This window comes from Coregonus clupeaformis, unplaced genomic scaffold (genome assembly GCF_020615455.1).
Source record: "Coregonus clupeaformis isolate EN_2021a unplaced genomic scaffold, ASM2061545v1 scaf0096, whole genome shotgun sequence".
NCBI lineage: Eukaryota > Metazoa > Chordata > Actinopteri > Salmoniformes > Salmonidae > Coregonus > Coregonus clupeaformis.
Genome location: NW_025533551.1, coordinates 560,654 through 586,236, shown reverse-complemented (window position 1 = coordinate 586,236; position 25,583 = coordinate 560,654). Strand labels below are relative to the sequence as shown.

The 25,583-nt window shown below is 42.1% G+C and overlaps 1 protein-coding gene and 2 pseudogenes across 1 annotated transcript; 1 reads left to right on the top strand and 2 right to left on the bottom strand.

Annotated features, from left to right (window-relative positions):
- Positions 1-1,401: 1,401 nt before the first annotated feature.
- On the top strand, positions 1,402-7,843 carry LOC121586113 (protein SMG9). Its single transcript, XM_041902605.2, has 14 exons — positions 1,402-1,571; positions 2,718-2,879; positions 2,970-3,044; positions 3,176-3,410; positions 3,608-3,705; positions 5,213-5,325; positions 5,498-5,609; positions 5,741-5,836; positions 6,025-6,110; positions 6,302-6,408; positions 6,501-6,608; positions 6,830-6,955; positions 7,074-7,218; positions 7,348-7,843. Exons 2-14 carry the CDS (start codon positions 2,736-2,738, stop codon positions 7,424-7,426), a joined length of 1,524 nt encoding a protein of 507 aa, XP_041758539.1. The 5' UTR covers positions 1,402-1,571; positions 2,718-2,735; the 3' UTR covers positions 7,427-7,843.
- Positions 7,844-9,892: 2,049 nt separating this feature from the next.
- On the bottom strand, positions 9,893-13,880 carry LOC121585349 (annotated as a pseudogene).
- Positions 13,881-17,566: 3,686 nt separating this feature from the next.
- On the bottom strand, positions 17,567-23,768 carry LOC121585348 (annotated as a pseudogene).
- Between the last annotated feature and the right edge of the window lie 1,815 nt (positions 23,769-25,583).

Here is a 25,583-nt window from a genome sequence, read left to right as displayed (position 1 = left end):
TGGTTCCATTTGATTATTATTTCTTCAGTTTTGCATCACTAGCTAGGTTTCCATCCAATTGGTGAGAGATTTTCATGTGAATATTCCAAAATCCGCATAAAAACAATATGGGCTTTTCCCCACCAAAGATGTTTCAATCAAATTGATTTGTTGCAGATAAAATAATGTGTGTGATGACGTAGTGCACATAAAAATACCTTTTGCGGTTAAATTCCCATGTACCGAATAAAAAATACAAGTTAAATGGGTTTCCATTTAATTTTCAACTCTACGGATGGTTTTCTCACAAAACATTTTGCGTTATATAGCGAGTGTGCCCACTCCTGGTGTTGGCACGTGCGCTCTACCCAACAGCGCGCAGTGGCTAGAGCGCATGTATAGCCTACATTAAGAGATTATTATGGATTAAAGAGAGAGATTATTTGTATTCGTCAAATGGCAACCAAACATCGATGATCATGTCACCAGATTATTGTAAAGGAGCATCGAGCTCATCACCATGCACTTTCACCACTCTGAAGTCCATCATAATGTATTTAATCTGTAGCCTAATAAACTGCATGCCTCCTGACGAGTGGTAGTGGGAGGACTACACAACATGTCATCGCGTGACTCCAAATTTACTTCGATATGATGGTAATTATATCAATATTTGCACATAAAAGCGTTTCCACAGGTATTTCTTGCATAATTAATTTTACGGACACAAAAAGATCCCACCTTGTCTAGCATATTTTTGTTTTGTCGACATTTGGAAAGTTTATCAAAAAATTATCCGACATGTACTTAACTCGCATAAAAAAGGTTGGATGGAAACCTGGTTACCAATGAGTAAAGTTTTGATAGCTACAATATATTTTTTTTTTTACCAGGGTGTAGGCCTATATTGTATATTCACCCTCTACAACAAAATAAAAATGTTTTCAGGGCAATGGCTCATTACACATGCATGTATTGCTTTGAAGTCTGTGCCTGTTCACATGATTTATTCTAGGTTCACTATGAGGACATTTCAAAATCCATCTGAAATTACTGTCATCAACATGTGACACCCATGCCAGGCCTGTTTATGAGAAGAAAAAAAAAGATGGAAAGAATATGATTAGCTAAATGTATGCCTGAACTACATGAACGGTGCAACATTTTACTAACCATATTTTACACTGCATTTACAAATGTTGGAACTCCAGTCAGTGTACAAAACATCGAATTATGGGGTGTATTCGTTACGTCTTGCAACGGAAACCGTTTAGCTTTTAAGAACCAAACGGAAGAAAACAGAGCAAACGAAACGGGGAGGGACCTCGCACCTATCTACTTGAATTTGTCCAATAGAAACTCTCGTTTTCCGTTTTGCCACATAATCGGCGTAATGAATACAACCCTGTCGTGCAGCAAAACCACATTGAACTGCCCGGAACTAATGTAGCCTAGTCAGCTGCCTTCGTTTCCCAACGAAGGAATTTGAGAGATGTACTTCAGCGTTATCGTCTGTTTTTGTTTCCGTTTTGTGGATTCTATCTGGAAAGCAAGTAGCTAATCCTTTTTGAAAACCAAATTAAACGCATAATGTAAGTGTTAACGAAATAACTGTGTATTGTAAAGACGAGGTAATGTGTTTTAAATATGCGTCGTTGGCCTGAAAAGACTTCAATCATTGTAATTTCCTGGCTACAGCTATTTACATGGTTTGTTCATGGCTGTTCGTGTTGTAGGTATATCTTCTATTTAAAATGTTCCTGTCCACTTTACCTGGACAGCGAGTTGATCTAGTTAATAATAATAATAATAATAATACAGTAATAGACATTCACCACTTACCGAGAGGAGGAGGTTTCGCATAGTCGTGAACACCAGAGCAGTTAAGTGTCCGGCTGCTGGTTCTCGGTTTCTCGAACATCAACTCCAAGACGAGCATTTTCCCTTTCATATCCATTTCAACCTCCCGAGTGGCGCAGTGGTCTAAGGCTCGAATCCAGGCTCTGCTGTAGCCGGCTGCAACCGGGAGACCAATGGGGCGGCGCACAATTGGCCCAGCGTCGTCCAGGGTAGGGGAGGGAATGGCCGGCAGGGAGGTAGCTCAATTGGTAGAGCATGGCGTTTGCAACGCCAGGGTTGTGGGTTCGATTCCCACGGGGGGCCAGTATATAAAAAAAAAAAAATAATGTATGCATTAATTGTAAGTCGCTCTGGATAAGACCGTCTGCTAAATAATGTAAATGTAATATCCAGATTCCCGCGTTGTTGGGGGATGGTAGTCGTTCCATTGAGAACGTCTAGGAACAGCATCCGGCTTCTGACACTTGTGGTCTGACGAAGGAAGATAGTCGCCAGGGTTGCAGTGGAAGCTGCAAATAAACAAGATGTGCTTCCTCGCCGTAGCTTAAAGTCTCATCTAGTTGCCTGCCCCCACTCCTTCTTCAATTCATAATTGCTCGGGAAATATGGCTGTTTTTGTTTGGAATTTGAGCACTGCGGGACACAACAAAATCTTATGTTTCTCGATTCCGCCATTGGCATTGTTGTTGCCGGAAGTGCGTCTTCCCATCTGCAGCTACTTCCGCTTTTAAGAACCAGGAAGTGTGAAAAAAGCCACTCAGATCCATTCCACCCATATATGTTAATGTTACTGTAGCTAGCCACTGCATATCAGTAGAGCAGTATGCATTACATTTGAACTGATGTTGTAGTTATCTGTTCTCGTTTTATTTTGACAGTTGACCTCAGTGTGCAACATGTCAGAATCCGGCCACAGTCAACCCGGCATGTACGGACAGGGAAGGAGGAGAAGGCGACGCCGAGACAGGGATGTGGGTCCCCTGGGGCAAAACCTCTCTGGTCCCAGTCGAGATCGGGAATATGTTCCCAGAGAACGCAGGGTAAGGACAAGAGTGCAACGCTTTCCTATGCGGGAAAATTATCTATATGGGTTTCCTTAGTTTATTGTAGTTCTCATCTGATCTTTGAAGGATGGCAGTGAGGAGCCTCCAGGACCACTCGTTCAGAAGACACCCATCATACTGGCCAAACCCCCTGGAGAACGGGTAAGGAGAGATGCTCTTACTTTAGGTTTTAGTCTTTAAGCTGACTAAAAGTTTTTACTGAATTCAGATGCATGGGTCTTGGCAGTAAACACAACAACAAGTATAATGCTTTGGCTCTTGTTTTGTTTCAGTCCAAGCCTTCCCAGAGTGTACCCATCAGCGGAGGCCAGGCCCTGGAGAAGCCCATCATGCTCATCAAGACCAGGGAGGACGGGGTGAAACCAGGGACCCCCCCTGAGGTGGCTCTTCCGGCCTCTGGCTCTGGGGCCTCAAAGCTGGAGAGGGAGGGCCAGCGCCCTACCCAACCTGTCTACCAGATACAAAACAGAGGCATGGGAGCAGCTGCTTCCAGCGGTGCTGTGGACCGTGAGTCAATGCTTGTCAAAGACCACTGCTTTCTTTACTAGTGTCATCAGAGACATAATAGAGACAATGAAATAAAGGCCTCAGACCACCATGGATGCAGGACATGTCTACTGATCATCAGCATTACCCTAGCCATCATAAGTGTTTATTTACAGCAGCAGTGAATACAATCTCTAACAAATGCACGTTACTTACAGCTGTGATTGGCCAGACCAAGCTCGTCCCCCCTGAGAAGATGAAGCACAGCATCAAGCTGGTGGACGATCAGATGAACTGGTGTGACAGCGCCATGGAGGTAAAGCTCTTCTGATTATCGTTGTCATGCCATACATATGTGTAACAGATCCGTAGCCAGGCTACACATGTTTATATTTATATTTTAGTCATTTAGCAAACGCTCTTATCCAGAGCGACTTACAGTTACTGAGTGCATAAATTTTTTCATACTGCCCCCCCGTGGGAATCGAACCCACAACCCTGGGGTTGCAAACGCCATGCTCTACCAACTGAGCTACACAGGACCATGTTCCATGTTGTGTAACAGTTGTGTTATTCTGTGTTACAGTACCTATGGGACCAGACAGACATGTTGTGTAACAGTTGTTTTGTCCTGTGTTACAGTACCTAAGGGACCAGACCAGTGTTTCCGTCATTTAGATGCTAGAACAGTCCACATTTACTTTTCCTCTGCAAAATAAATGAATAATGAATAGAAAAACCAGACAACCCCATAGTATAACAGTTTATCTATTTACCTAGTCGATTTGTTGTTGTACGTTCTATGCGAGATAAATATTACTCTCAAGGCACATTCAAGTTGCGAGTGCCATAGGGAGGGAAACGTGTTCTGACAAGCAGTCAATGCACAACAATTCATAATGCAATCACAGGGACAGCTGTTTTAAAGCATCCCATTACAACTTTATTTATTTATCAACTCCTAAATATGCGCAAACTGCACCATTTTAAATCCAGAGGTTTTAGCAGCTAAATGGTTAAGCACCTTACTGCTCAGCAATTTGCTGTGAGTGCATAGGGGATAGTGGGGCTGAATATAACACAGGTCAATTGTAGGGTAGCTTGGGGTAAAAATATTTTTTGGGGAGTGACTTCAAAAATTGTGATGTGACAGATGTAATTTTTAGTTGAGCAAGAATAGTGGCAACCAGGGAAAATGTGTGGGGGGGGGGATTGTGACATGAAGTGGTTTCTGTGAGAAATATAGGCAGGGGACGTGTTACCAAAGTGGCATTTTACCCCAAGTTACCCTAACGGGTAGGCCTACATTATATTCACTGTATTTATGCATCAATATGATGCTAACTACTTAAAAGATCCCATTTGGGATCTAGCTAATGATTAGCGCAATAGGGTAAATGCAGATAGCGACCCAATGCTTCAGCCAATTTATTTCTATCCACTTCTATTGGTTGGGCTACAGGTGATCATGCTTATTGCTAATAGCATACCTGATAATATGGACCATGCATAGGCTATATGCATGGTCCAATATATTAAAATAATTTTACCAATATGTTATTGGGCTCATTTCTGAAGGTGGAAATTATAATTTATATGGTGTCAGCATAATTTTCATTCATTTTGGAGAAGAATAACCTTTTTAAAAAATCCCAAGAACTGAGCTTCTCAGTCCTTCTACGTAAAAATTATCCGGGGGGACCCGGACCCCCCTCTTAACCCCCTCCACTGCGATCCTTTTCCCCACTGATACACATTTTTCCAGAGGAAACACTGGACCAGACAGACATGTTGTGTAACAGTTGTGTTGTCCTGTGTTACAGTACCTAAGGGATCAGACAGACATGTTGGTAGTGGGAGTCATTGGCCTGCAGGGAACAGGGAAATCCACCATCATGTCTCTCCTGTCTGCCAACACACCTGAAGAAGACCAAAGGTATTGTTCTGCTGGCACCTCCTTACATGGAGCTCTTTCCATCTGCAAAGACAGGGAATATTGTGTTGTAAATTGTACTTTATATTCTAAATGAATGTAATTCAATTAGAAAGTAAATGGTAACAGATGGTTGTATTGTATCTGTGTGTCTGACAGGCCTGTGTTTGTGTAGGGGCTATGTGTTCAGGGCCCAGACTCAGGAGATCAAAGAGAGAGGGGGGAACCAGAGCACTGGTATTGACTTCTACATCACTCAGGAAAGAGTCATCTTCTTGGACACACAGGTCAGATTAAAGCATCAGCGGTTAAGGCGATTCACTGTATCTCAAATGTTGTATTTATCCATATACCATTCCTCTTGCTCCAACATTATTTTCTATACCAATATGTTCCTCTGCTCTGTGTGTTCCTCCAGCCCATTCTCAGCCCCTCCATTTTGGATCACCTCATCAACAACGACCGCAAGCTGCCTCCAGAGTACAACCTCCCTCACACCTATGTGGAGATGCAGGTCAGTGAGGGGCCAGCAGGGGGCACGGGGCAACAACAGAGGCTCTAAAGGAGAGCTGATTCAGTCTTGAAACATCTGTCTGTGTTTGCATAACGTGTTTCCATACTGTATGTTGAAGTCGGTTTGTAAGTTCTACTGTTCTCAAGGTGTTATAACTCACTCTTTCTCCTTTGCTCTTTTTGAATCAGTCTCTTCAGATCACTGCCTTCTTGTTCACAGTGTGCCACGTGGTCATTGTGATTCAAGACTGGTTCACTGATATCAACCTCTACAGGTAATCACCCCACCTGTCAAATATTTTTGGGGAAATGTTTTAGACCCTCGCATCCATTCCACTGTCACAACAGTGTGAATGTTCTGATATCATATTCACGTTGTCATTGTAGTGGTTGTTGTGCTGTGTGAATATTCTGACCAGGTTGTATGAAGTGTCTCTGTGGTGATGATGATATTGTCTCTGGCCAGGTTCCTCCAGACAGCAGAGATGCTGAAGCCGTCCACCCCCTCAGCCAGCCACGACAGCACTGGCTCCTCTGGCAACGAAGAGGGATCAGAGTACTACCCTCACATAGGTGACAGACGCAGAGACGGACACACACGCACTCTAGTTCTGGCTCATTGTACTGAACGCTCACTAATGTATTGCTATTGTTCTGTTGTCTAGTGTTCCTGCAGAACAAATCTAGTCGAGATGAGTTCTGTCCCAGAAACCTGAAGAAGATGCACATGGCAGTGGACAAGCTGATGTCCCACTCCCATCTGAAATACAAAGGTTACACTGGAGAGAATGTACCAACAGGCTTATCACAACATTCACATATTTAAACACTATACTATTGTGTTGTTTCTATATTATGATTCCAGCACGTGCATCTTTTTGAAGGATGAGAAGTGCAAAGCAGTGACATATGTCATTAAAAATCCCCATAAAGTGTGCAGACATGGGTTTAATTAGCATGTATTGGCTGATCATCTTTTGGTTTCTATATGCAGGCACTTTGTCCATGCTGGACTGTAATATTTTCCCTGGACTGGGCCGGGACTACCTGGAAACAGAGGTCAACATGTTCCTGCTGCCCCTCATGGAGAATGAGGGGGAGGACGCGCTAACCAAAGCAGGTCAGAGCAACTACCATGTCTTAGTTTTCACACACGTCTGTCTATCTTTGTGGATATTCTCCTCACTGTCCTTTGTGATACTGATTACCCATGTCTGTGTCTTGGTGTTTTGTTCTAGGGTCTGGGGCCGCCCCTCTCTTCTCTCTCCTCCCGGGGTACAGAGGACACCCCACCTTCTCCTCTCAGGTCTCCAAGCTCCGCAGCCAAATCCTGGCCATGTCCCGCTGTCAGTTGTCACACACCATCCTCACAGAGAAGAACTGGTAAGGAAGCACAGAGGGACACAAGTGTTGTCGTGTCTGTCACTCACTGTATACATTTTGTGATTAGTTGGAAATGAGGCAAAACTGTACTCGGAAATATGTTTGACTGTTATGTTGTGGTTGTGACAGGTTTCACTACGCAGCTCGCATCTGGGACGGGGTAAAGAAGTCCTCAGCCCTGTCTGAATACAGCCGTCTACAGGCCTAGCAGCACTGTCAACCTGCTGTGATGAATATACTGGAGGAAATAGATGTCCCTATCCTACATGAGGACCAGAAGAGACCGAGAGAGGTGGGTCTGGAGATGAACAGTTCCAGTACTATTGGGCTCACAGGTTCAGTCAGTGGTGATCTGAGGTGCTTGATGTTGAGGAGAGGTCCATCTCTTTGGGAACATATGGAACTACAGACAGTTCAACTTTGGTGGCTCTGGCTTTGTAACAGAGGGAGAAAAAGGGACAGCTGGTCAGATTCAGGTGTCAATGTGACAGTAAATAACCCTGGTAAGTCTTGGAAGAATCAGATGATACAGAAAATGACTGACTTTGAAAGACACAGTACCAGTCAAAAGTTTGGACACACCTACTCATTCAAGGGTTTTTCTTTATTTGTACTATTTTCTACATTGTAGAATAATAGGGAAGATATCAAACTATGAAATAACACATAAGGAATCATGTAGTAACCAAAAAAGTGTTAAACAAATCAAAATATATTTTAGATTCTTCAAAGTATCCACCCTTTGCCTTGATGACAGCTTTGCACACTCTTGGCATTCTCTCAACCAGCATCACCTGGAATGCTTTTCCAACAGTCTTGAAGGAGTTCCCACATATGCTGAGCACTTGTTGGCTGCTTTTCCTTCACTCTGCGGTCCAACTCATCCCAAACCATCTCAATTGGGTTGAGGTCGGGTGATTGTGGAGGCCAGGTCATCTGATGCAGCACTCATCACTCTCCTTCTTGGTCAAATAGCCCTTACACACCCTGGAGGTGTGTTGGGTCATTGTCCTGTTAAAAAACAAATTATAGTCCCACTAAGCGCAAACCAGATGGGATGGCGTATCGCTGCAGAATGCTGTGGTAGCCATGCTGGTTAAGTGTGCCTTGAATTCGAAATAAATCACAGACAGTGTCACCAGCAAAGCACCATCACACCTCCTCCTCTGTGTATCACAGTGGGAACCACACATGCGGATATCATCCGTTCACCTACTTTGCGTCTCACAAAGACAGGGAGGTTGGAACCAAAAATCTCAGATTTGGACTCATCAGACCAAAGGACAGATATCCACCGGTCTAATGTCCATTGCTCATGTTTCTTGGCCCACGCAAGTCTTTTCTTCTTATTGGTGTCCTTTAGTCATGGCAGTTGATGTTGAGATGTGTCTGTTACTTGAACTCTGAAGCATTTATTTGGGCTGCAATTTCAGAGGCTGGTAACTCTAATGAACTTATCCTCTGCAGCAGAGGTAACTGGGTCGTCCTTTCCTGTGGCGGTCCTCATGAGAGCCAGTTTCATCATAGCGCTTGATGGTTTTTGCAACTGCACTTGAAGAAATGTTCAAAGTTCTTGACATTTTCCGGATTGACTGAACTTCATGTCTTAAGGTAATGGTGGACTGTCATTTGTCTTTGCTTATTTGAGCTGTTCTTGCAACAATATGGACTTGGTTTTTTACCAGATAGGGCTATATTCTGTATACCACCCCTACCACAACACCACTGATTTGCTCAAACGCATTAAGAAGGAAAGAAATTCCACAAATTAACTTTTAAGAAGGCACACCTGTTAATTGAAATGCATTCCAGGTGACTACCTCATGAAGCTGGTTGAGAGAATGCCAAGAGTGTGCAAAGCTGTCATCAAGGCAAAAGGTGGCTACTTGGAAGAATCTCAAATATAAAATATATTTTGATTTGTTTAACACTTTTTTGGTTACTACATGATTCCACATGTGTTATTTCATAGTTTTGATGTCTTCACTATTATTCTACAATGTAGAAAATAGTCAAAATAAAGAAAAACCCTGGAATGAGTAGGTGTGTCCAAACTTTTGACTGGTACTGTACATTCTGACTAACATGATGCAAATGGTGAAAGTAATATTTAGTTTAAGTGTACAGCGGTGCTTAATTTTTATTTCAAAATATGTGATTGTCTAAAGTATTTGTTACCTGTTCACCTGAAATGTTATTATTGTTTATTATGTAAAGATGGAGCTGAGATTCAGTACGAGACACTTATTAACATTAAACAGATATACTCTGTTATTTCTCCCTTCTGATGTAATAACAATAATATTGTAAGAACATTCTGAAAGAGTATAAAATCCTTTGTAAACCACAACCTTTACATTTCAGGCAAGTAATATTGATAAAGTCTTAACTAGGATTCTTTTCAAATCCAGAAGCAAAAATTATTGATTGATTATACATTCATCTCAAAACATCAGATTTGACTGTCATGGTGGTGATAGAATCCTTTAAAAAATAAATAATAGATTTCATGCTGTAGGTTATAGAGATTAAATTGGTATGAAATGCGAAAAGAAGCGTAGTATTTAATGTATATTTTTGGGCAATATATATTTCCCTTGTATAATAAAAAGGCACTTATGAAAAAACATCCCTCGATCTTGATAAACACAATCAAAACAGTCTCTTTGACATCTCACTCATCGGCCTTCAGTACATTTTGTGCATCTTCAGCCACCTCATTCAAACAGCTCTTCAGCATGTACAGTGGGGGGAAAAAGTATTTAGTCAGCCACCAATTGTGCAAGTTCTCCCACTTAAAAAGATGAGAGAGGCCTGTAAATTTCATCATAGGTACACGTCAGACAAATTGAGAAAAAAAATCCAGAAAATCACATTGTAGGATTTTTAATGAATTTATTTGCAAATTATGGTGGAAAATAAGTATTTGGTCACCTACAAACAAGCAAGATTTCTTGCTCTCACAGACCTGTAACTTCTTCTTTAAGAGGCTCCTCTGTCCTATACTCGTTACCTGTATTAATGGCACCTGTTTGAACTTGTTATCAGTATAAAAGACACCTGTCCACAACCTCAAACAGTCACACTCCAAACTCCACTATGGCCAAGACCAAAGAGCTGTCAAAGGACACCAGAAACAAAATTGTAGACCTGCACCAGGCTGGGAAGACTGAATCTGCAATATGTAAGCAGCTTGGTTTGAAGAAATCAACTGTGGGAGCAATTATTAGGAAATGGAAGACGTACAAGACCACTGATAATCTCCCTCGATCTGGGGCTCCACGCAAGATCTCACCCCGTGGGGTCAAAATGATCACAAGAACGGTGAGCAAAAATCCCAGAACCACACGCGGGGACCTAGTGAATGACCTGCAGAGAGCTGGGACCAAAGTAACAATGCCTACCATCAGTAACACACTACGCCGCCAGGGCCTCAATTCCTGCAGTGTCCCCCTGCTTAAGCCAGTACATGTCCAGGCCCGTCTGAAGTTTGCTAGAGTGCATTTGGATGATCCAGAAGAGGATTGGGAGAATGTCATATGGTCAGATGAAACCAAAATAGAACTTTTTGGTAAAAACTCAACTCGTCGTGTTTGGAGGACAAAGAATGCTGAGTTGCATCCAAAGAACACCATACCTACTGTGAAGCATGGGGGTGGAAACATCATGCTTTGGGGCTGTTTTTCTGCAAAGGGACCAGGACGACTGATCCGTGTAAAGGAAAGAATGAATGGGGCCATGTATCGTGAGATTTTGAGTGAAAACCTTCCATCAGCAAGGGCATTGAAGATGAAACGTGGCTGGGTCTTTCAGCATGACAATGATCCCAAACACACCGCCCGGGCAACAAAGGAGTGGCTTCGTAAGAAGCATTTCAAGGTCCTGGAGTGGCCTGGCCAGTCTCCAGATCTCAACCCCATAGAAAATCTTTGGAGGGAGTTGAAAGTCCGTGTTGCCCAGCGACAGCCCCAAAACATCACTGCTGTAGAGGAGATCTGCATGGAGGAATGGGCCAAAATACCAGCAACAGTGTGTGAAAACCTTGTGAAGACTTACAGAAAAAGTTTGACCTGTGTCATTGCCAACAAAGGGTATATAACAAAGTATTGAGAAACTTTTGTTATTGACCAAATACTTACTTTCCACCATAATTAGCAAATAAATTCATAAAAAATCCTACAATGTGATTTTCTGGATTTTTTTTTCTCATTTTGTCTGTCATAGTTGACGTGTACCTATGAAGAAAATTACAGGCCTCTCTCATCTTTTTAAGTGGGAGAACTTGCACAATTGGTGGCTGACTAAATACTTTTTTTAGGTGGTGCCATGTGAAATTCCTCCTGCAGCAAAGAAACTGGAATGATACTCCAGAAGTACTCAACCACCTTCAATGTTGACCCAGCTGCCTTGGTCAGAATTTTGATGCGTCTTGGCTTATCTCCTTGTTCAGAGGGGACTTGAGGACTGCTTTCAGCTCCTCCACTGGCACATTTGTTCTACCAGCAAGGCTCTGCAGAGACTCATTATCAAGACCAAAAGCCTGGTAGTACATTCTGATCTCCCTTACCAAGATGGTTATATCTACACTAAAGGAGAGACCTGGAATTGGTATTGCTGCCACACATCCAGATACAAGAGCTGATCTCCACATGTTGGCTTGAAGAGGCGCTTTCTTCCTCTGGTTGATTTTCAGGCTCATGTTGGGAATGGCTAAAAGCAGGACACGCCTCTTGTGATCAGGAAGTTCCTTCTCCATCGTCTCCTCCAGTTTGGGGAAATCATAGAGAGGTACTGTAACTGGAGACGAGGAAGACCTGAGGAGACCACACCATGATACTCAAAGTCCTAAGAAGAGCAAAGCTAATAAAATCAAGACAAGTACAACCACAACAGTAACTATGTTTCCATTAACTTGTCCAGTGATTTTTTTGTTGTTGTCGACATTTAGAAAGTTTGCATAGTAAATAGATGCGACAATTGTCTGCTAGGGTGAGTTTCCATTTCTCTATCTTTTCGATGAAAACAGCTGGACGTAATGACATCACCCCTAAAAAAATATTTTTTTTTGGCTTTAAAGGGCCACTTTTTAACATTAGGCTTTATTCTACACCAGCACCATACCAGTGTCTACATACACTGAGTGTACAAAACATTAGGAACATTACATTTTAGAACATCTGCACTTTCCCTGACATGGACTATCTAGGTGAAAGCTATGATCCCTTATTGATGTTACCTGTTAAATCCACTTCAATCAGTGTAGATAAAGGGGAGGAGACAGGTTAAAGAAGGATTTTTAAGCCTTAAGACAATTGAGACATGCATTGTGTATATGTGCCGTCCAAAGGGTGAATGGGCAAGACAAAAGATTTAAGTTCCTTTGAACGGGGTATGGTAGTAGGTGCCAGGTGCACTGGTTTGAGTGTGTCAAGAACTGCAATACTGCTGGGTTTTTCACGCTCAACAGTTTCCCGTGTGTATCAAGAATGGTCCACCACCCAAAGGACATCCAGCCAACTTGACTGTGGGAAGTATTGAGTCAACATGGGCCAGAATATCTGTGGAACGCTTTCAACACTTTGTATGCCCGACGAAGTGAGGCTGTTCTGAGGGCAAAGGTGAGTGCAACTCAATATTAGGACGATGTTCCTAATGTTTTGTACACTCAGTGTATTGTATGTAAAAACAGCAATACTCCATACTGTAGTCCAAAATATACGAAGAAAAGGTCCTGGGAAAATTACCCCCACCCCAAAAATGTTTTGAAACTGTAACTATGTGTTTCACGGTTTTCAGATAGGCAGACATTGGTATGGTGCTGGAGATAATGAACATGATTTTTTAAAAATGTGAATTGGCTATACAGACTCCAGAATGTGGCTTTGCAATATGAAATGACCATTTCTCTTTTATTGTTGCATACACTGGATAGTTGCAGTGAAATTTTGTTTATTTGGGAGTAATGTACATTTGCTGTGCATACTCTACTTTTAAGTGTCTCATCCTGGTTGAAATTATTTTTTCTTTTTCTTTCTGCATCTATGGTGGCATCGATCTTAGAGCGCACAAAGTAGAACATCTTCTTCATTGTCGATCTCCTTTGCCAGCGTAACATCATTGACTCTGAAACGCTCTGATGAAATGATGAAAAAAGTCATAGCGTTCAAATCCAACTTGTTGAAGGTAATCCTCTGGTTTGAAATTTTGAGTGCCTACACCTGGGAGATCCCACATTTTGACATTTGGATATTGTGGGTGTGGGTAAGGTGTTGCTTTCAGTGGTCTGAGTTGCACCAGTGTCAGCAGACCCTTCTTCATCCATCAGGCCTCTGATCACATTGATAAAGGTGGATTTACCAGAGCCAGACTCCCCTGTGACTGCAATATTCAGCTTCACATAGCTCAACTCCTCCAAATACTTTTGAGTCATGCCTGCAGCTGAGGTCAAGTTCACATTCTCCAGTTCTTCTGCAATATGTCTTACTACCTCAACATCATTCTCACTGATGTTGGGCCAAACATACAGTAGTCTGTTGTCCATGGCCATCTACAGAGGCAAATGTAAACTGACTCACACACAGCTCAGGGTTAATCTTTTAAACACAACATTTGAAAACCAGTCATGCATATTACTGTAAGGTACACTTTCAAGAATATTATGTCAAGACTTCAAGCAATATCGGAACATTACACCAATATGTGGCAAATGTAAAAGGATCAGCTTGTCCGAAGCACCCTATCTCAAGCAGGAGGCTTGAAATGAACAGACCAGAGGCATTGTATGTGGTTCCTTTTCTTTTGTATTGCTACTGAACGGGTTTTCTTTCGCCCAACAATAATAATTCCAATACAGGGTAACGTTCAACGCTGAAACAACAGCGTAACAACAAAATAAACCTAAACTAAGCCGTTGACCAAAAGGCCGTGGCCCACAAAGGGAAAGCAAAACAACAAACGGCTACTCCTCTTTAGACTATCGTCTACACATTATAAACTCAGCAAAAAAAAAGAAACGTCCCTTTTTCAGGACCCTCTTTCAAAGATAATTAGTAAAAGTCCAAATAACTTCACAGATCTTCATTATAAAGGGTTTAAACACTGTTTCCCATGCTTGTTCAATTAACCATAAACAATTAATGAACATCCACCTGTGGAATGGTCGTTAAGACACTAACAGCTTACAGACGGTAGTCAATTAAGGTCACAGTTATGAACACTTAGGACACTAAAGAGGCCTTTCTACTGACTCTGAAAAACACCAAAAGAAAGATGCCCAGGGTCCCTGCTCATCTGCGTAAATGTGCCTTAGGCATGCTTCAAGGAGGCATGAGGACTGCAGATGTGGCCAGGGCAATAAATTGCAATGTTCGTACTGTGAGACGCCTAAGACAGCGCTACAGGGAGACAGGATGGACAGCTGATCGTCCTCGCAGTGGCAGACCACATGTAACACCACATGCACAGGATCGGTACATCCGAACATCACACCTGCGGGACAGGTACAGGATGGCAACAACAACTGCCCGAGTTACACCAGGAACGCACAATCCCTCCATCAGTGCTCAGACTGTCCGCAATAGGCTGAGAGAGGCTGGACTGAGGGCTTGTAGGCCTGTTGTAAGGCAGGTCCTCACCAGACATCACCGGCAACAACGTCGCCTATGGGCACAAACTCAATGTCGCTGGACCAGACAGGACTGGCAAAAGTGCTCTTCACTGATGAGTCACGGTTTTGTCTCACCAGGGGGATGGTCGGATTCGCGTTTATCGTCGAAGGAATGAGCGTTACACCGAGGCCTGTACACCAGCATGACAATGCCACCAGCCATACTGCTCGTTCTGTGTGTGATTTCCTGCAAGACAGGAATATCAGTGTTCTGCCATGGCCAGCGAAGAGCCCAGATTTCAATCCCATTGAGCACGTCTGGGACCTGTTGAATCGGAGGGAGAGGGCTAGGGCCATTCCCCCCAGAAATGTCCGGGAACTTGCAGGTGCCTTGGTGGAAGAGTGGGGTAACATCTCACAGCCGGGCAAATCTGGTGCAGTCCATTAGGAGGAGATGCACTGCAGTACTTAATGAAGCTGGTGGCCACACCAGATACTGACTGTTACTTTTGATTTTGACCCCCCCTTTGTTCAGGGACACATTATTCAATTTCTGTTAGTCACATTTCTGTGGACCTTGTTCAGATTATGTCTCAGTTGTTGAATCTTATGTTCATACAAATATTTACACATGTTAAGTTTGCTGAAAATAAACACAGTTGACAGTGAGAGGACGTTTCTTTTTTTGCTGAGTTTAGTTACAGGAGGAACGCTTCTCTCTATCTACAGTCTGCCTTGGTTAATAGAGAGACACGGTGCCCCAAACGAAGAAGCTTTCTCTGAGGTAGGACAATATGACGTCCTCCCAGGTCCCCGTCTCTACACCCAATCCTTCCTCAGCTCCTCTCCTGGCACACCTATATAGAGGAAGACACAAAGCAATTAATCGGCCCAGCTGTGTGCTAATTGGCTTTACACTGAGTACCTATCCCCTGAGGAGGGTGCTGTCGTGTCAACTTCCTCCGGCTTGTCACTGAACTCTCACAGAAATTATATACTTGCTAACTAACCTTTATTTGAAAACCTACCTTTTGATTGTCCTAACTTTCGATCTGCATATTCAACCTCCAAATGTTCCTGTTCTGTAAGATATTTTGCATTCAAGGAAATAATGCATCCATAATTACACTATCATTTGTTGTGTTGCTATGACCTTTGAAATTAAAACTGGTGATGCAGTTGATTCTGTACTATGACACTATATGATATATGTCAAATATTTAATTCTGTCTTACAACAGTTATTTTGCCTATCAAGTGTTGCAATCTGCACTTTTTTAAACACATAAATGGTAATAACAAGAACAAAGAAAAGTATTTTATTATTTTCTAAAACATAACAGGTTCAGTATACTTAGTGTGACCGGTTGGACACACACTAGCGCGCCATCTCTCTCGCTCTCGCCCACATGGTGCTTCTTGATCCTAAACAATTACTGAGACCACGGGCGAGACAGAGAGAGGGCGTGTGTTAGTGTATGTCCAACTGGTCACATTAGCTTGTAAATCTGGTGAATTAGTGTACTGTATATTGTATGCCCAAATTACCAGCACCTTGATTAGTATAATATATATGGGTTGTTCAACAAATACCCTTTGATATTTTAAGTAGAAATTGTGCACCAATATAGAATGTTAAAGTTAACATCATTGTAAAGCTCTAGTTATTTTGTTGCTTTGACAAAGCAATTTCTGAAGATTATTATTTATTTCATGTGATTAGTGATTAATTTACTTTACCCTGTTATGTGAACTGTACTCTCATTTAAATATGGAGAAATATGAGCACCCCCATGCAGTCTTTTAAATTTAATAATTAAAAAATGTTAATCATTTATTTCCCTGAGCCTCATTTTGCCATTAAAATGCTCAGTCTGATCATGTGGGCGTGTTGATACGAATTGTATATATTTACATACACAGCCCTGATTGGTGGATAGGATCGTCTAGACTCTAGAGCCTACCCCTTCAAAATAGGAGGATACATTTGCAAATAAAAGAAGACTGGTAATTGGTCAGAATAATCCGATCAGATTCAGATGTCATGCTCTTGGCCAAAAACTCCATCCCACCTGAACAGGCTGAAATTCTAGGTGTTTTTTCCAAAAAAGGTTCTTACACTAAAAGGGCAATATCATAATTCAAGGTGCTGGTAATATGTGCATACAATATACAGTACACTAATTCACCAGATAAAAAAATTATAATAATGGAAATTCACATTTTTGCCTGCACTGCCCATTTACAATAATTTTTTCAAAAGAAACATTGAACATCTAATAGTCAAATCATAGTGTAAAAGCAGGTGAGCTGGTTCTTATCTTTTTGGCAATTTTCTGGTGTTTTGTGGTGGAAAACTGAGTGGGTCGAGCATAACATGCCAACCTTGTTACCCATAGATAGACTAGAAAGGTTTTAGCAATAAAACAAAAATTGCCCCTCCCTGTTGCACACAACAAGCTTTCATTCCCCCTGTCACAAGGAGATTTATCGCTGATTTAAGATGAATTTATCGACCCTGTTACTTTAATTGACACTTACTATAGTATTTTATAATTTAACTTATTGATGGGAAAATGTGTTTTTTATGAAGTTGAACATGTGCTCTTTATGACAGAATGTTAAAATCAGGTGAAATATATATTGTTACATTCCCACAAGACAAACTCAAAATGACACTCACAACAAAGTGAACTGACAAAGAAAATCACTGACAACCAACCCGAACAAAACAGGAAGGGGTTCAAAAGGAGTTCTGAAAGGCACCCATGTGGGTGCCCACTGAAAGTTGGGAAAGCCACTAGCAAGGGGTTCTAAAAGACGCCCACCATGGACGCCCACTAGGTTTACCTCCGAAAAGACAAACTAAAAGAAAAACCCACAACAACTTAGGATAGGGACTAAAAAGAAAATGGAGCAAAATAGGGGTAACCAAAACTCAGGCTTCTTTCAAACTTATATAGGTTGAGCTTGAAATCGCACCTCAGCTGATGTGACGTGTAGCTCTCTCAAACTCAACTGAAGCACTGGTCCAGCCACTCCTAAATAGCACCTGGGCCAACACAGGTGAAACACCTACCCACTAACGAGACGGCAACCAGCACAGGTGTAACACATAATGACTGATGATCTGTAGCGCCCTACGTGCCGAAATGCTATACGTGCAACCTCAAAACATAAATGGAAAAACCCAAACCTGTTACCTGGGAGGTGGTTTTGAGTTGACAGAAAAAGAATGATCAGAGAAGTGATTATGGATAGCAAAGAAAAATCTACCTTTGGAGAGAGAAAAAAAAAATAAAAAGTTATCAATTATTATCGATTATTATTGATTAATCAATTATCAACATTTGTAATATTGTTGCTGTCTCATATTGAAGTAGAGCGGCTCCTTTACCTGATAAGTCTTTCCTGTCAGTGCAGCTAACTGACAAAATGAATCCGCATCCAGACCAAAGTTCTGCTGGTAAGATCTGTGTGTTCATCAACAGAGACACAACACCATGGCCAGCATCTCCTGTTGTTACAGCAGTCAGGCATGCCTCTATGGCTCTCCACACAGTCCCAGCCAGAGACATCTTCTTACGCTCTACCACAGCAGATGAGAGATTAGGCAGTGACAGGAGGTAAACGTGGCGTTTGTGGCCCTCAAGCTCCTTCTCAATGGTGGTCTGCAAGAGGGGGAAGTAAAAGCTCTGTGGTTGAAAGCAGGACAGTAAGAACACTTTGGCCTGCTTTACCCCAGCCTTCCTCAGATTCACCTCACAATCAGCTCTTATCTGACTCAGAATATCAGCTTCAGTGAGACCCTTGCCACTCCTGCACCTGAATGAGGCCTCCAGGTCACTGTCCACTTTGTTTCTAACAAAATAGAGCCTTTTTCCAGCCTGCCTTATGGTGTTGGCCAGCTGGATGTGGTATTCCCTGAACCACTTAGTCCCTACAATGATGAAAAAAAGCAAATATCCAGAAGAGGAAAAAATGTGGATTGCACAAAAATGCTAAATAGGCCTGGCTGTGCCTCTGCAGTGCAGGGTCTTTTTTCACTGTGCTAGCTGCCCTTGGGTTGCCATAGCAATGTGTTCAGGGCTTGCACAGCTCACAGGGAGGGCCTGTGAGGAGAGAGCCCGTAGCTAGCTAGCTAGCAACTGAATCTAGCTAACAAGCTAGCTAGCAATGTCAGATCAGTGAGAATGCCCCAAAACACTCAAAACCGTCAACGTGCACAGAAAATATTTAAAAAATACAATAAAACACTTCTGGCACTAGTGTTATGTTTTGAGATCTTCACTGAGTGTGAGCTAACGTTAGCTAATGCTCAATCACCTAATCAGCTAACCTTACCCTGGCTAGTGCTATGAATCTACAGTAGCTAACAAATAGCTAACACTGTACAGCTGATGTGGAGGACGTGGGTGGAAGGACCACAACAAACCTTCTTCTTTCCCTGATGTTTATTGTACACAAACAACACACACTTTTAAGGACTGACTAGCTCCAGCACAGAACAATCTGGGTTCTATGCAGGGGCCATACATCAAGTCAACTGGACCAAAATGACAGTTACACAGAACATGAATGTGGTGCTGACTGGTGATTGGCCGACACTATTGCAAATCACCAACAAGGTAGGCGGGACATAAAAGGGGTACAGTATATCTGCATTCACAACAATATCAACAAAATTATATTTATCAAAATGGTTTCAAAACAGTTGTGGTAATTTAGGGCCGATTCAGATTTAGGAAATGTACACCTTTCCTACGCACTTCCTATGCATGTGCGTAACGAGCTTTGCAGGCGTGGTTCCCTTGCGTGTGCTGAATACATTTAATTAAACAGCTGAAAACCCTCCCACTTGCTGGCCATCAGAGTTTCTCATGGAGTTTTCATTCAATAGGGTTTTCAGTACATTTAGCTAAAGCCATCCCTTTAAATTTGATATACCTTTAATTTGAATTTTGTCCTGGAAAAAAAGTTTTGCCCGTGCTGCAGATGGCTATATCGGTTCACTAATACAGGACTACTATTAAAGGCCCAGGGCACTACTTTCCTGAAAATATTTTTTCATATTTTATTTTTTATTAATATTTTATTTTTATTCCGACTTTTCAGGGGGTGCTGCAACACCCCTACTTCCTGCGGCTATGGACATAACACCCCAATCATTTTAGTGGTTAGTTTTAACCTTCTTCATAACAGTATTGTTCAGTCAATAGTTTTCACTTTCATCATTAATTTCTATTCAAGAACAAGATCCCTAGTCTATCTGCTTTTTTGGTCTATTTACATACTCTGTAATAATGATAGGGTAGTATAAAATGTAGGTTAATGAACTTGGAACGATTATTAATTGTTGAAAAGGTGAAGTTGGCACTGCCAGGGTAACGGTCTTTGAAAAAGCCTTTCAATAGCGGGCTCTGCCTGATGTGCCCTTACAGGTAGTTAATAATAACAACAACATTGGATCAGATTTATATAGCAACCACAGAGCAGCTAATTTCCCTAAGGTGTCTTTTACAGGAGGAAAAGAACGGTAAAATGCCCTCAGGCATAGGAGGTGTGTTCCTCTGACTGGGATCCAGATTGTTTTCCAGGATTCAAACAATAACAAATAGGTGCAACACAGACAGAGCCCGCTATTTTTTGCGGGAAGTTGTGAAACAGGCTCATGACATAAAACATAACTGAGAGAAACAGAACCTTAAAAAGATGTGGATTATAGACCACACAATGGAAGAAATGAAAGTGGGTCAGGCTTTATCAATTCAAAGGTAGAGCTTGTCACGTGGTTCGGTTTGAGGTTTTGACAGGAAATGTAATGAAAGGAATAGAAACTTAAGGGCTCATTTGCAGAGGAAATGAAAGTAAAAACAGGAGTGTGACAAACTAATATCACCAACCAAATCAATTGTAAATCATTTGTAAATCTTTTACATATTACCTTCAGTTCAAGGGCAAAGTGTTGTATGCATTTGTGTTACTTGGCTTCCTGCCCCGTTTCTTTGTCCCCTCATCACTCATTAGGATGCAATATTGTGCATATTCTGTGTATGCTTTGCACACACACTCCAATGACATTGTTGCAATCATTGTAAAAACATTTTATCACAGGAGTCTGTTCAATTCTGTTTTATTGGACAAATTGCATATACATTTTAGTAATTTAGCTGACACTCTTATACAGAGGGACTTACAGGAACAACTAGGGTTAAGTGTTTAAATTCACTTTACCTTTTGTCCAGAAAAATAACATTATTGTTATTTGACTACATGGGTGATCAGATTTCCTGAGTGCTCACACCATCTCTGGGAGAAATATTATTAGAATATTCTAAACCTCAATGATCCTTGTTGGATCGAGAACAGAAGGGAAAACTCTTGCCATTTATTGTGAAACTGCAGAAATCTTCCCCCATTAGAGAAGACAGGTTTGTGTCAGAACAAATATATTTGAGTCACGTTCAAGACTTTTAGCTATAAGTCTTGGGAAAATGGAGACCACACCTTTAGTGTAATGTATTGAAAAGTATACAGGCACTTACAAAACCAATACACGTTAGTCAGCAGGGATTGAATCATGTGTCATGTACCATTACAAGAAGTCTGTGTGAGCGATAGGCACATCCTGCTGCCAACAATAAACGATATGAATAGTGAAAGAAAGTGCTTAACGTTCGGCAGGAGCACATTGAACCAGGTTTAGGTCAAATTGAAACATTTGGGAGCAGAATATGCCATGTGCAGACTTTCTTATTGTAAAGATAAATAAATGGGCATCGCACGTTGGCACTTCTGAAACAGGGCTTGGTTTAGGCTAGCTGAAGTGGAGGTAGAGGATTAAGATTGTCAGGTGCATCTTGTCATGGAATAGCTCCCATTCAGAACATGGAACAACAAAGTCCTGATGTGCCCTTACAAGTAGTTAATAATAACAACAACATTGGATTTATATAGCACCTTTCCACCAGGTGCTTGAAGCATTTTGGTCCTCTGTTGGTAGAGCATGGCACTTGCAACGCCAGGATAATGGGTTCGATTCCCGGGACCACCCATATGTAAAATGCATGCATGCATGACTGTTAGTCGCTTTGGATAAAAGTATCTGCTAAATGGCATACATTATATACACTGAGTGTACAAAACATTAGGAACACCTGCTCTTTCCATGAAAGCTATGGTGAAAGCTATGGTCCCTTATTGATGTCACTTGTTAAATCCACTTCAATCAGTGTAGATGAAGGGGAGGAGACAGGTTAAAGAAGGATTTTTAAGCCTTGAGACAATTGAGACATGCATTGTGTATATGTGCCGTCCAAAGGGTGAATGGGCAAGACAAAAGATTTAAGTTCCTTTGAACGGGGTATGGTAGTAGGTGTCACGATCGTCTAATGAGGAGGACCAATGCGCAGCGTTGAAGGTGAACATGACTTTATTAAATTAAAGCCTAAACACGAAAACAACAAACAATGACGAAACGTGAAGTCCTCCGTACAATGACTGACAAGGAACAAAAACCCACAACACTAAGGTGAACACTGACAGTTTAAATATGGCTCCCAATCAGAGATAACGAGCCGACAGCTGACACTCATTACCACTGATTGGGAGTCACACGACCAAACAATGAAACACAACCAAATACAACACAACCAAATGAACACACCCTGGCTCAAAATACACAGTCCCGGAGCCAGAGCGTGACAGTAGGTGCCAGGTGCACTGGTTTGAGTGTGTCAAGAACTGCAATACTGCTGGGTTTTTCACGCTCAACAGTTTCCCGTGTGTATCAAGAATGGTCCACCACCCAAAGGACATCCAGCCAACTTGACTGTGGGAAGTATTGAGTCAACATGGGCCAGAATATCTGTGGAACGCTTTCAACACTTTGTATGCCCGACGAAGTGAGGCTGTTCTGAGGGCAAAGGGGAGTGCAACTCAATATTAGGACGATGTTCCTAATGTTTTGTACACTCAGTGTATTGTATGTAAAAACAGCAATACTCCATACTGTAGTCCAAAATATACGAAGAAAAGGTCCTGGGAAAATTACCCCCACCCCAAAAATGTTTTGAAACTGTAACTATGTGTTTCACGGTTTTCAGATAGGCAGACATTGGTATGGTGCTGGAGATAATGAACATGATTTTTAAAAAATGTGAATTGGCTATACAGACTCCAGAATGTGGCTTTGCAATATGAAATGACCATTTCTCTTTTATTGTTGCATACACCGGATAGTTGCAGTGAAATGTTGTTTATTTGGGAGTAATGTACATTTGCTGTGCATACTCTACTTTTAAGTGTCTCATCCTGGTTGAAATTATTTTTTCTTTTTCTTTCTGCATCTATGGTGGCATCGATCTTAGAGCGCACAAAGTAGAACATCTTCTTCATTGTCGATCTCCTTTGCCAGCGTAACATCATTGACTCTGAAACGCTCTGATGAAATGATGAAAAAAGTCATAGCGTTCAAATCCAACTTGTTGAAGGTAATCCTCTGGTTTGAAATTTTGAGTGCCTACACCTGGGAGATCCCACATTTTGACATTTGGATATTGTGGGTGTGGGTAAGGTGTTGCTTTCAGTGGACTGAGTTGCACCAGTGTCAGCAGACCCTTCTTCATCCATCAGGCCTCTGATCACATTGATAAAGGTGGATTTACCAGAGCCAGACTCCCATGTGACTGCAATATTCAGCTTCACATAGCTCAACTCCTCCAAATACTTTTGAGTCATGCCTGCAGCTGAGGTCAAGTTCACATTCTCCAGTTCTTCTGCAATATGTCTTACTACCTCAACATCATTCTCACTGATGTTGGGCCAAACATACAGTAGTCTGTTGTCCATGGCCATCTACAGAGGCAAATGTAAACTGACTCACACACAGCTCAGGGTTAATCTTTTAAACACAACATTTGAAAACCAGTCATGCATATTACTGTAAGGTACACTTTCAAGAATATTATGTCAAGACTTCAAGCAATATCGGAACATTACACCAATATGTGGCAAATGTAAAAGGATCAGCTTGTCCGAAGCACCCTAACTTAAGCAGGAGGCTTGAAATGAACAGACCAGAGGCATTGTATGTGGTTCCTTTTCTTTTGTATTGCTACTGAGCGGGTTTTCATTCGCCCAACAATAATAATTCCAATACAGGGTAACGTTCAACGCTGAAACAACAGCGTAACAACAAAATAAACCTAAACTAAGCCGTTGACCAAAAGGCCGTGGCCCACAAAGGGAAAGCAAAACAACAAACGGCTACTCCTCTTTAGACTATCGTCTACACATTATAAACTCAGCAAAAAAAAGAAACGTCCCTTTTTCAGGACCCTCTTTCAAAGATAATTAGTAAAAATCCAAATAACTTCACAGATCTTCATTATAAAGGGTTTAAACACTGTTTCCCATGCTTGTTCAATTAACCATAAACAATTAATGAACATCCACCTGTGGAATGGTCGTTAAGACACTAACAGCTTACAGACGGTAGTCAATTAAGGTCACAGTTATGAACACTTAGGACACTAAAGAGGCCTTTCTACTGACTCTGAAAAACACCAAAAGAAAGATGCCCAGGGTCCCTGCTCATCTGCGTAAATGTGCCTTAGGCATGCTTCAAGGAGGCATGAGGACTGCAGATGTGGCCAGGGCAATAAATTGCAATGTTCGTACTGTGAGACGCCTAAGACAGCGCTACAGGGAGACAGGACGGACAGCTGATCGTCCTCGCAGTGGCAGACCACATGTAACACCACATGCACAGGATCGGTACATCCGAACATCACACCTGCGGGACAGGTACAGGATGGCAACAACAACTGCCCGAGTTACACCAGGAACGCACAATCCCTCCATCAGTGCTCAGACTGTCCGCAATAGGCTGAGAGAGGCTGGACTGAGGGCTTGTAGGCCTGTTGTAAGGCAGGTCCTCACCAGACATCACCGGCAACAACGTCGCCTATGGGCACAAACTCAATGTCGCTGGACCAGACAGGACTGGCAAAAAGTGCTCTTCACTGATGAGTCACGGTTTTGTCTCACCAGGGGGGATGGTCGGATTCGCGTTTATCGTCGAAGGAATGAGCGTTACACCGAGGCCTGTACACCAGCATGACAATGCCACCAGCCATACTGCTCGTTCTGTGTGTGATTTCCTGCAAGACAGGAATATCAGTGTTCTGCCATGGCCAGCGAAGAGCCCAGATTTCAATCCCATTGAGCACGTCTGGGACCTGTTGAATCGGAGGGAGAGGGCTAGGGCCATTCCCCCCAGAAATGTCCGGGAACTTGCAGGTGCCTTGGTGGAAGAGTGGGGTAACATCTCACAGCCGGGCAAATCTGGTGCAGTCCATTAGGAGGAGATGCACTGCAGTACTTAATGAAGCTGGTGGCCACACCAGATACTGACTGTTACTTTTGATTTTGACCCCCCCTTTGTTCAGGGACACATTATTCAATTTCTGTTAGTCACATTTCTGTGGACCTTGTTCAGATTATGTCTCAGTTGTTGAATCTTATGTTCATACAAATATTTACACATGTTAAGTTTGCTGAAAATAAACACAGTTGACAGTGAGAGGACGTTTCTTTTTTTGCTGAGTTTAGTTACAGGAGGAACGCTTCTCTCTATCTACAGTCTGCCTTGGTTAATAGAGAGACACGGTGCCCCAAACGAAGAAGCTTTCTCTGAGGTAGGACAATATGACGTCCTCCCAGGTCCCCGTCTCTACACCCAATCCTTCCTCAGCTCC